The following is a 12,860-nucleotide window of genomic DNA, read 5'->3' on the forward strand; positions in this document are numbered from 1 at the left end:
AACTCAGCAGTAGTTTTCCATTACATATATCGATTTCACTGTGATACCTTGAATTGTCCACTGGTTCTTTTTCTTCCTCTGAGCTAATCTCTATAGGAAACATGTCTTCATCTTCTGATGTGTCTCCACCATCTTCTCGTTTTAAGCTGTCTATTTTGTGGCTAGACTTCCTCCTCTTTTTCCTCCTTTTTTTCACAGAGCTACAGACTGGAGATGTTTCAGTAGAAGGTTGAGATCCATGAGATTGAGCTGGTACTTGAGAGGATGTACTGGCATCCAGGCTTCTTATCCTGTCTATGGAGTTCCTCTTCAGATGAGCTTCCATTAAAGCAGTTCCCTCAGACTGAATAGGAGATGTGCAGAGATGATAAGGAATTACCTCCTGAGAAAGAAAAATTTGAAACCATGCAACATATTAGTTCCTCCACCAGTCATAAATCTGGTTCTAGAAATCTATGCACAATTGCCAAAATCTAACCAATGTATTCCTCAGAAAAGTTACAAAGACTAGACATCTGGATGCTCAGTATGTTCCCACAGCACACAGAAATGGTTCTGTAGTTCCATCTCCTTAAAACAGCCAGGAACAATAATCTTAACAAAGAGAATTCTCTCAGCATTTATTATTGGCCAGGTGATGGCATGAGTCTCTATCCAGCTAATGCTAGATACAGAACAGAAACAAAATCCTATTGTATAACATAAACATTTTGTAAAATCCATTTCTCCTTCACAACTCAAGTTACTAGTCAGATGGGTCAACAGCAATTTAAAACTAGGTCACACAAACATCCTCTTATTCACTCATATGTATACACATCTCTAGGCACTTGAGGAAGTACTTCTTGCAATTTTTCTGTCACCAACTAAATGTTACCACACAGAATATAAAGATCAGAAGACTTAAACATAAAGATACTGAGATTAATACTGCACATACACAGAGCTCTCAGCTAAAACTAGTAATATTGTATGAAAACTCACCCTACTATGGATGATGGTAGTTAAGAAATTACTGGGGCTGAGGAGAAATGCCTGTAAACAGCTGTTCTCATGTTACATTATACATTGACTATTCAAAATTAGTGTGACTGCAACTTACATAGGCTAGTATTTAATCACACAGCTCAACAGTAAACATTCTCATTTATATATAATTCCACATGAATAACAGCTGCAAGATCTCATCTTTGGTGAGTACCAAGATTACTGGGTACACAGGTATTTACAGAGTATGTGCACTTTTACTGGCACTCTTCTGAATGCATATGTTCAAAGTAAAAATTTCTGCTAAAACCAGTCCATTAACCTATGTTATACACATATTCAGACCATGTGAACCCTGCACAGGCTATTTCTGTTCCCACTCTGTCATGCACATAAGCTATGATGTATTTTTCAGTTATGTGATTGTCTTTTTAAGATTCTTCCAAATCTCAGCAACTCAAAAAAAACCCAAAAAACTGCATAGTATTGAATTTCCATAGCAGAAAATAGTCTGAAAACTTTCAAAGCTATAAATTGTGTATAACTACATTTTTTCAACAAAAATTCCTAAGCTCAAAACAGGCTCTGTAGGGTGGGCATTGACTTTCTAACGAATTAAAATAGTTTTGACTCTTACCTGATCACTATCCATCTCTTGCACAAAAAAGGCCTCTCCATTGTCTCCTAGTTTCATGTGCAAATCTACAGCCTCTCCATTAATTTCTATGTCAACCTGGAAGAAAACACATTGTTATATGAACAGAAAGTTCTTTTAGGTAAACAGTTCCTGTTCAGCTATCCTATTCCTATCACTGAGCAAATGCTTCTCAGAGGAGTGTAGGAAACTCATAATAAACATAAAATAGTAACCTTCTCTGCTTCAAGGCAAATAACTGTCAAAATGTTTTTCTAACTCTAAGACAGATAATTGCTATCTTGCTCTTCTACCAGGAAAGGGTTATAGCCATTACAAAAAGTCCTGAATCCTTTTAAAGGTAATTCTGAATGCTTCACTCACCACACAAATTTTTTTGCTCTTTCAGGTTATAGCCTGATTTTGAATTGTGCAAGTTCTTCCACAGGCAAATTCTTAATAGGCTGTCTTTAAAATTCATTTAACAGACCTCTCTTTACACCATACGAAGCATAAATAAGGAAATTTAGTTTACATTCTCAACACAATTGATGTGTCTATTTCTTCTGTGCACTTATCTCACCACTATACAACCACAAACATTTCCATTTCTTCCCAGGAGGATCTCTCTCTCTCTTTGATTACCGTTTGTTGTTTTTTTTTTTTTGCCACCGTTTTTGTTTTGTTTTGGGGTTTGTTTGGAGACTTGGACAAGTCTGCATTTATGTTATATTTCAGGACACGGTATCTTACTAGCACAGTAACATTTTCAACTTTTATCCATCTCGTATATTGGAATTATCTAAGAATTGAACCACGTCTATGGTGACATTGGGATCTTTCTGCTACACTAGAACCTAGATTACATGTTACAAATTATTTCCTAAAATACTCAGCCCTGCATTACTCACTGGCAATATCCCACCTGATATATATTGCCAAGTCAATCAGCCTGGTTAGCCTGGTTATATTTATCTCAAGGTCCTCACTGCTTTTTCTAGCTTCAATTAACCTCAACATTCTGCTCTCTGAAAATAATGCTTCATTATGACCTCCCTTTTTTGTAGCTATCATTGAACATGTTAAACAAAGGGATCTTAATACACAGTCACTAATGAAATCTGCTATAGACTATTAGCACATTCAAATTCTGCTTTATTGAAAATAAATGTTACAAGTGCCATGGTTTGTTCATTTTTATTATAGCCAAATTCTTACAAATTATACTTTGAAATGCAAGAATCAGTAACAATGTTTTTAATTGAACCTTGCTTCAATCTGAGCAATCCATAAAGAGTATCTAAAAAAAACTTTGACTAGCATACTGCAGAACATTCAGTAACTTCTCTGCCACTGGAGTTAAATCATAGACAGAACATATCCAAATCAAAATTGTTAATTTTCTTACCACTTTCTCCCTAGAACGCAGAACTCCCATTTTCCCAAAGCGCACATGGAAAGGGGAACACTGAAGATTTCCATCTGGCTGACGTACAACAATTATATCAATACATCCTGACAATGTGGCTGGGTTTAGTCCCTTATAAAGCTCCTTCACGGTCACAAACACTTGCCCTGCTAACTGTCCAACGTAATTCATGGTTTGGACCTGAAAGACAAAAAGACAAATAAGATTTTAATCCCTGCTTTATATTTTAGTGACACCAAGTTTCCAGCAGTGGGGTACTGCCCTGTTTCACAAAATTAACAACATCCCATAGAATCAGGATTTCCCACCTAATTTATTTACAGCTGACACTTGGTTATACAGAACTATTTAAAGACAAAAGAAAAAGAGACCTTGACAGTGACAGAATTCTACCAACCTTCCAAAATTCATAAAATCAGTTGCATTCAAAAGCACCATCAGACTTGTAGACTCTGCAACTCATAAATGTCTCCAATTATGTCTGAAGAGAAAAGCACTACTTTCAAAATAGCATCTCCTCCTATTACGTATTGTGCCCTCAACACCAAATATAATTTTCTCATGCATTTCCACAAGCTTATAAAGGCAGGACAAATGAATAGTTTTAAACAGATGTAATTTTCCACTGAAGTTGAAGACTATTTTCCCACTATACAGGGATTTCTCTCATTAAAATATTATTCTAATGTACACACAAGAGATACGCATTAAGGTTTGACAAGCAACTTTCAATTCAGAGCATCTGAACTTCAGAGTGCTTCTTAATGATATTTTACTGTTCTTCTTTTAAAACAGCCTTTTACTATCAGCAGGTTTATTAAAAATCAGGCATGTGTTGATTCTTGAAGTGACTGGCTTGATTTGCCCTGCTCCTGGATTTGTTTAGTACTTAGCATTTAGTTTCCTGGTTTTACTTTGTTAATGCACATCCTATTTGTGATCCGTTAATACACTTAGTCCCCTAGACCAGACAGCATGCATACTTAGATATACTTAAAAGTTCAAACAGTCTTTCAAGGGCTCTCAAATTGTGAATGAATTTAAACAGATACCTTCCTGAAGAGCACAGATTTTTAAGGACTTCCAATGTATCTGAAGGGGGCCTACAAGAAAGCTGGGGAGGGACTTTTCAGGATATCAGGTAGTGATAGGACTAGGGGGAATGGAATAAAGATGGAAGTGGAGAGATTCAGACTGGACATGAGGAAGAAGTTCTTCACCATGAGAGTGGTGAGAGCCTGGAATGGGTTGTCCAGGGAGGTGTTGAGACCCCATCCCTGGAGGTGGTTAAGGCCAGGCTGGATGAGGCTCTGGCCAGCCTGATGTAGTGTGAGGTGTCCCTGCCAAAACTCCCACTGATGGTAGAGAAGACAGAACTGAGCTCAGTGCCTGAGAGACAGTCACTGCACTGAGATGCATGGCATGTGTTAACCAGCATCATCTGCTACAATAGAGACTCTCTTTGAGCTGTGTTTTCATAAACAAAAAGACCTAAGTGTGAAATGCTATAAAAAACAGCTCTAACTCTGATTTATACTTAGAAACAAAAAAGAATAGTGATGGCATTACAGTAAAAAAAATGGAAAGTCAGGCAATGCTATAAATAAGGATGGTTTCTTCATGCATAGCTGTTCTAATTAATGATCATGGGGGGGGGGGCCTAAAGTTCCCTACATAGGATGGACTGAAGCTTTGCTTTCTTCTGTTTCTATTACAATACATCTGTACCAGGACACAAACCATGTTCTGAAGGAACAATTATTTAGTTTTTTTGGGGCCTTATGATAGTCATCACGTGCATTGCCCCTGAAAAGCAACGATAGTCTCCGCATCTGACAACTGGGGAGCTGAATCATAAAAATATCAACATTAAAACTAGGCACTAACTTTGGAAACCAAACAGACTTCTTTTTGAAGCATTTAGTACACAAGTTTTTAGAGAATGAAAGAATAATAAATAATAAATACTAAATATTAAAATCCCAAAATACTTTTGAAGAAGCACTTCTGAACAGCCCTTAATTCAGGCATCTTGAAAAAGTGTCACCTCCTGAAAAATCAGCACACAAAAACTTCCTGGCAGAAAGAGCAACTATATTTAGTTCTCCAGCATTCAACTGTTATTAGCACTTCTGGGCTCCTACTACACAACAGAAACATGGCTTCCAAATCTAGTGGTAAGCTGTTACCTATAGGGAAGTGCACTTGCAACTCATGCTGTATCCTACACTCTGTCCCAGAACAACAGGTTGGAACAGACCACTAGAGGTCAAAGAACCCAGAAGTCTGCCCAAAAGGGGGCCAGCTTGGCCCAGATTGTCCACAACCTTGGTCCTGCTGAGTTCTCAGCATCTTCAAGGATGGAGATTTCTCAGCCTCCCTGCACTCCTGTTTCTATGTTTGTCTGCCTTCACAGTGAAAATTTTCTCCCCAGTATCTAATCTGAATTTCCCTTGTTGCAACTTGCATCCATTGCCTCTTGCACTATCACTCTGCACCTCTAAGACTGCCTCTCTTTCCTCTATATCCCCCTACATGTAATTGAATATCCTGGTGGGGAAGCAGTTGCTGGGACAGTACATACACCTCACTGTTCAGAAGAGTTATGAGTAAAGAATCCAAACATGAGGGCTCATACATCCTCTTAACAAGTTACACCATCAGGTTTCCTAAACTCCTTTGCAACTATTCTTGTTCACAAGAAGTCTTAGCTACACTGCCTTCCCTGTCTCAAGACCCAGACACTATTTTTATACTCATGAATTTAAAAAAGTTAGATACCATCTTCAAGCTCTGAGGCCAAGTAGCACAGCACAGCTTGCTTCCATGCAGTGAAAATCTCTTATCCCTCAAAAAGAAAGTGCCACATTCAAACCGTCAGCTGATCATGGATACTCCTTTGAAGCTGGGCTGAAGCTGGCCTGTACAATAAATATCACTGCAGAATTAGAAGACAGGCTGGGAAGCTAATCACATAAAACCTACTTCCTCAGGAAATTAGACCAAAAAAAAATATTATTTTAAATGTAGGAACCAAAAGATGCTGTAGCTAAAATGGGGGAGAGTTCAGAAATTAGACTCTGGTGGATGCAAGCCCTTTATCCTAACTTTTATACATGCCAGACAAAGCCGAGATTGTTTAGAGTCTGAGGTTTGCAAGTTTATATTCCGAACATAAAGGCAGTCCATACTATGTCAGTACTCCAGGAAAACAACATTCCTCAAGCCCCAGAGAGACTGCCTGTGGTTTTGGAGCAACATTTTACTCTGGCCACTCCAAGAACTCTTTCACTTACTAACCAGACAGCAGCAGCTTTGGCAATAAACATGAGTTCACATCATGAGCTAAGTCCCAGTGTCTGTCTGTTAATTATACTACATTTAGTAAAGTGTTTGTTCTTCTACCATGCTAGTGGACATGGCCGAGTATTTTATGCTGCAGGGAAAATTCAGAATCCTTTAGATCTAAGCTTGCAACAAGTAAGGGCAGTCTGTACGACTTTTGTCAGGATTTTCAAATGGTTTCAGCTTGTTCTCTCTGCCAGGAGACACTACATAGCTCTACATTATACATCAATTATGAAACTGAAAGTATTTTCTAGTACAATTTTTGTCCATCTAATTAGCGTCATCTAAACAGGAGGTTCAGAAAATTTCCATCTCTTTTGATTGTTAAAGACAGGAGTCATTTTTCTTAACTGACCATTTTGTGGAAAAATTATTGAAAAAATAACTAGTGTTCCCTTATTAATTAACCTATTCATTAACTTAGCAAAAATTGACCTACAAAAATAAATTCTTTAAAGTCCTGCTCTACTGGATACCACAGTAAGATCAAATGCACTGCCATCTAAATAAACCACTTCTGTGATATAGGCACACCAGATGATGGCCTAATTCCACTGGAAAAACTAGCAATTATATACTTTGTGTCCCACTTTTTCACAGACCAGCTCTTTGCCATAGTATTTAATTTTTCTTTATCGTATTTTGTAAAATAAAATACATAAAGTCACAGCAACCAAATGCCTGTTTTCCTTTGCAAGGCCCAGTGTCTCCTCAGGTGCCACAACACAATGAATAAGAGGTTAGATATCCATATAATCCCAAATTACTTAGGGATACAAGTGCTATCAGCACTCTTTAAAGATGGGTTTTGGGAAAAAAAAAACATTATTAAGGTAGCTTGCTGTAAGGGCAATTAAAAACTTCCTCCAGAAGATATGAAATCTCCAGTACACAAAATTACAGAAAGCAGGACAAACACCTGTTGGGACTGGATTAGGAATATGCAATTGTAATCTTTGGAATTGAGACTGTCACTGTGCCTGTGCACAAAGCAGTAAACCAAACTGTATCACATCACAGACCTGACCATTGCTATTTGATCATCTCTAATGAAGCTTATTGAATGACAAAATCTGCTTCTGGTACATTTTAGGCACAGGCCAACAAGCACTCTCCCAGACGTTCCCAGGTACAGCTAATGAGATAAAATGAACTGGGGACTATTCCAATAGCCATTTTAGGAGCACTCACCTTCTTTTAAAGGTTGAGAGCTTTATAGAATAGATGTGAACAGATGGTGCTATCTGGTCTGGCCACCAAGAACAGACTTTGGCACCGTGTCATTCACTAGCAGGGATGTAACATTTAGGTCTCTCTTAACCCCTTTTCTCGAGTTCCACAGTCCTGACTGTGCACTGGTTTTGTAGGCCATGAGAGGAAGATCTGCAGCAATGGCAAATGTAACACAAATCTGATCCATCTGCTCCCATAATCTGCCCTTGGATTCTGTTTTGAAGCTTGTGAGAGACACCACTATATTTGGAAATCAGACTGTGCACCCTTCCAGAGAACTATTCCTTATTTACAAAAAAAAGTAAATGACAATATTTCAAAGACTCCTGGGTAACTGCTTACTGCCATTCTTTTATTACATATCAAGCACTTATTTTCTTTGCTCTGAAGCCATTCAATTTAGTTTGCAGTATTGAAGACCAACTCTGTCAATGGCAATTAATGAAATTTTATTGTTGACATATTCTTTACCACAGAAGTCAGCATCTAAAACTAATTCATGATAAAAATGTAGAGAGAAATACGTCAGATGAAGATTCCCTATATGGCTTCTTTTTTTTTTTTTTAATTTAATGGACAGCACATTGTAAAGTCACTAATGCTGTGTGACTGTAATATTTTTATCTTAATATTTTAACTCATTTCAGATTGGAAACTGAAAATCACTACAAACTTTTGAAAGTAATTTTCTTAACTATTTGTTAGGGTCTACATCAATTCAACTCAAGGTCACTCATGAATTCCCATCCCAGTTTGAGTAAACTAGCCAGAAACCTAAAGTTGTGCATTTCTCAGTGCACAATCAGAGCCCAGATTTACTTTCTACAGAGGCACTGCACAGGACTTTAGGAGACCTGTCCCTACTTTTCTACAAGATTTCCACACGGTCTTGAGCAAGAAATTAAGTCTTAAATCTCAGAGGGTGTTTGATGCCCATTAGTTTCAAGCAGATTCAACCACTGTGGCTATATCCCAACTACATCACACCAAGCTCATCAGAGACACAGACACTTTCCTTGCATATCCTTTTTTCCTGGGAAAGGAAAGCTGGACATAAGACATTGAAGGGTGTCATAAGCAGCCATGACCCAAATTTGACCTGTTGAGGGAGAACTCCAGAGCACCCTGCTGAACAGCATGACTCTGGTTGTTCTGTAAACAGGAGGGCAAGCTCTGTCCAAACCTGATTATAAGCAAAATTTTTTCTGGACTTCCCCATAGCCAGAGAGGCAGGGGACAGACTATGTTCCTGCAGATGATTTGACAATATGTCTGGTCAATAGGGAAACAGATGCAATTCACTTGTACTTGCCAAATCAGAAAACAAAACATGCAGCACGTGGCTGGCTGTACACCAGAGTAAGAGCATTTTGCTTCCTGCCATCCAAATCTCCAGAAATATTTTAGGGCTGGGATTATTCTAGGCTTAATTCTATTAGGAACTATTTGACTCCTATTCCAATTTAGCCAACAGCAGTGCCAAAACCTGTGATTTCTTATAATGACCAGAGTCAAACAGACCAGATATCAAATTTATCTTTCAAGCTGCCAGTCCCTCCCAGAACCCACTCACTCACTCACAGATATGGACCTTGCCTTTGCGATGACTATTCACTTGGTTCTGGTATTGCACTACCTTTCAAACCCATGACTCAGACCAGTACTTCACAAAGTCCCTGTAAAGAGCAGGGTACTTTCTTAAGAGCAGCTGAAATAAAAAATTCAAACTGAGAACTCAAAACTTGCTTGTAATGAATCTTCATATTTAAATGAAAGGAGGGCTGGCCTACAGTCCCACAGTCAGGGTATCAGACCGGCACTCAAGAGTCCAAGAGAATTATTTCATGTCCAGTTCAAGTATACAGGTATGGTCCCCACACCAACCTCCCAACCACAGATTGCCAACTCTCCCAAATCTTGCTCTTGTGTCAGCACTGAAAACTAACACCACTAAAGCCATGCAAAAATAACTTCCAGCTGCATTAGTGGGGTGATCTGACTCACCGCATACCCATACAATTGCTAGTATCAACTAAAGAGAGAAGCCGAGAAAGAGTCAGAGGTGTGAAGTACCAAGGACACCTCTTTTGGCATTCCAGGCAATCTTTGAATTATGTCCCAAAACTAGCCTTCTTTCCCAAAGATCTGCAGGGAAACCCTCTACATTTCCACTGCTCTGCCTCAGCTTCCCAACTATACAATGCTTCCTCCAACAGTGCATTGAGGCAATGTACACAAAGGCTGACATTGATGTTGCATAAATAGGATCAAACTTCACAGTAAACTGAAAAATACAAGCTGATGCCTGAAAAAGTACTTTCTAAATAAATGAAGACTATAAGATAGATCATGTACTGTGCTGCTCTGTTCTACTGATGTCAGAGTAGGAATATAATCAGAGTGGAAATACAGCAATAGCTCTACTTTATGCTAATACCTCATGTGACTTGGCATCTTTTCTTTCAGTAGGACTGAAAAACAAGTTTGTTTGTTAGGCTATAACTTTACATTTTCCGCATTCTCAGAGCTCAAAGTAAGCTCTTACTGTGTTTTGGTTGGTTTTGATGATTGCTGTGTGTTCATAGATAAACAAATGTGTGCACCTGCACATACTCAGGTATGGAAAACGTCCCAAAATAAAACTTTCCCAGCCCTCAGACTATGTTGAGTCAGGTAAGTAGATACTATCAAGTAGCCAATTTTCCTGCATTAGTGAACTGGAGATATCAGGACAGCGGCAAGTATCTAAAACCATTACAAGTTATTTTCATGGCTTTATGCCCAAAAATCCTAACAATCATGTTGAGCCTTTCCCATCTCATCTCCTTCACTGTGTTCCCACTTTTCCCTCCAACCCTTTTCATAGAATTAGGCTTGTTTTACTGTATTAGGAGTACATCCATCTGACTTCTACTCGGGTATACTGATGACAGCAAAACTTTATCTAAGTACACTAAATATTTGCCAGTATTTGTTTCCTAAGATAGCAGACACGCAGAACAACCAGAAAATAAAACATATAGGTCTCCAGACCAGACTCTGGACTCTGAACCAAATCAGAGTTTAATAGATCTATCAAGGTCAATGACTTAACATGGGAAAAGTAAAATGATCTGCCAATTAGTCTGCAACATCAATGCTGGCATCCTGTAGGTAGTACAGGCCTCTTTATGATGGAGGTGACAAATATATTGCAGTTTTGTCTCCTCCCCACTCTCCATAAGATATATTTTCTCTTTCTCCACTCGAAGGTAGAGAAGATACACTAATAATAGAAAAAGCAATAGCTGACCTGAAGCGGAGCAGAGACGGAGGGCTAGCGTATCCTTTTCTCACATAAAATAAACTCAAAATACCTGAAAGTTTGATTTTTATATGTGGCAAATGCACGACTGCCAGACAGGCCCTGCTCTGCCGTTAAATCTCTCTGGTCTGCTACTACTGCCATTATTCCATCACAGGAAAAGTCCTAGCTAAGCAGTGGCACTAATTTGCATCAGCAGTCACCAGCCATGGGGACGCAAAACATCATCCTCAACGTAAAATAGGAAGGAGCGCATAGAGGGCCAGGGATCTCACGCAGGCCTACTGGAGCAGGGACCCCAAACCGACACCTCCCCGCAACTGCCCGGCTCCCTCTGCAGGTAAACCTGGATGGCATCAGATCTCCTCTTTTCATCTAACCCCAGTGTACAAAGCACTGTCAACCCCAGACGATCCCAACAGCTCCGCTGCTTCCTGTAGCTCCCAAAATCCAGACTCTTTCCACGGAAAAGGAGGTACTGCAAGCAGCGGCCCGGAACCCCCGGCAGGATCGGAGGAACCCGCCACCTCCTGCGGCTCCAGCCCTCGGCGGGGCAAACCTGGCCTTCGCCGCACAACTCAGCACTGTGGAAGAATGCTGCCGTTCATCTCTGCTCCCGATGTCCGCGCAGAGGCCGCGCCGCACCCCGGCACCCACCTCTGCTGCTCGCCGCCTCTCGCGGGCTCTGCTTGCTCGCCGTCGCTGCCACCGGCTTTGTGCTCGCCACCCGCCGCGGCCACAGGGACAGGGACACAGCCGGCTACCCGGCCGTGCCGCCCTGGAGGAGGGACCGCAGAGCCCAGGAAAGGCGCGACGGGGCGTGGAGCAAAAACAGGGCGGAGAGAGCGGCCCGGGCCGGCTCTAGAGTTGGGGCTGGGAGTGAGCCTGCCTGATCCGCCTTCCGCCGGGGCACACAGCGGTGAGGCGAGCCGTGGCCAGCCCGGCTATCGCCTACAGATGGCCGGGGAAGGGGGACAGCAGCATTGCCGCGTACCCCGCACCAGGGTCGGTAGCCAGCTGATGGCACAGCGGGCACCGGGTCGGCCGCGGCCTTGCGGCGCTGATTCAGCGCGGGGGGCGGTACGCTAAGGGCATCCCGCCGCCCGCCTCGGGAGGCCGCCGTCCGGCTCCACGCTCTCTCAAGGTCTCACCCGGAGAGCTGCGGGGGCAAGCGCACCGCCTGCTGCTATGGCTTGGTCAAGCGGGCAGCTTCGCAGCTCGAGGTTGCATCTGTGTTTTCTTTTCTAAGCCACTATGCAAGCTCGAAACAATAATCACAGAAATACTCTATTTTTTTACCAGCTCGTTTCTATGTCAGACATGTTTAACAAGGAGGCGTCTTTAGAGTGGGAAAGCCCACTCTGACGGGCAGGTTCCTGAAATGCACCAACTGAAACTAGAGGTTCCCAGAGTACAGCACTCACGACCACTTCTTTCTGCTTTGTCACTGTAAATGGAGGTGGTGAAATAAAGTTCCCCCACCAGACAGTGGTTCACTTCCACTTAAGCCATATTGTAATCTCCTTTCACACAGAGTGTCTTATGCAGCTAAACAGGGAAGTAGATATCCATGGTGAAATTCACTAATAGAGGAACCTTCCAGTCTTTTTCAAGTCTCTACAGAAGGCAGAAGAGGGTGGCACAAAGAGCAAAACAAATGAGCAGGAAACAGAGTAACATGGAAAAAAGACAAAGGAGATGCAAAAAAAAAAAAAAAATCAAAGTTCATTAGTTAAAGAACAGCCTACTAATTTTAGGCTTGAAAGCAAGATTTTTGGAGCTGGATTCCATGCATCTACATGTTCTAGTCCCCAAAATTTACGCTGAAGCCCAGGAAGAGTTCCTTGTTGAGCGATTAGTGCTTAGCCTTCCCTTTTCTGTTAACTTTCCAGTTATACTGTAAAAAAATCTCAGTGCTGTCTCCA

At 41.0% G+C, this 12,860-nt stretch overlaps 1 protein-coding gene across 2 annotated transcripts in view; it reads right to left on the reverse strand.

Moving 5' to 3' along the window:
- LPIN1 (lipin 1) overlaps positions 1-11,617 on the reverse strand; it is a 44,758-nt gene extending 33,141 nt beyond the window's left edge. For both annotated transcript variants that reach the window (XM_054383869.1, XM_054383868.1), the window contains exons 1-4: positions 11,593-11,617; positions 3,030-3,230; positions 1,625-1,720; positions 48-382 (exon numbers count right to left, since the gene is read on the reverse strand). In XM_054383869.1, the coding sequence (XP_054239844.1) occupies positions 48-382; positions 1,625-1,720; positions 3,030-3,221 (623 nt within the window). In that variant the 5' untranslated portion in view covers positions 3,222-3,230; positions 11,593-11,617. The remainder of the gene's footprint in view (positions 1-47; positions 383-1,624; positions 1,721-3,029; positions 3,231-11,592) is intronic.
- Positions 11,618-12,860: the final 1,243 nt, after the last annotated feature.

This window comes from Indicator indicator, chromosome 9 (genome assembly GCF_027791375.1).
Source record: "Indicator indicator isolate 239-I01 chromosome 9, UM_Iind_1.1, whole genome shotgun sequence".
Classification (NCBI taxonomy): domain Eukaryota; kingdom Metazoa; phylum Chordata; class Aves; order Piciformes; family Indicatoridae; genus Indicator; species Indicator indicator.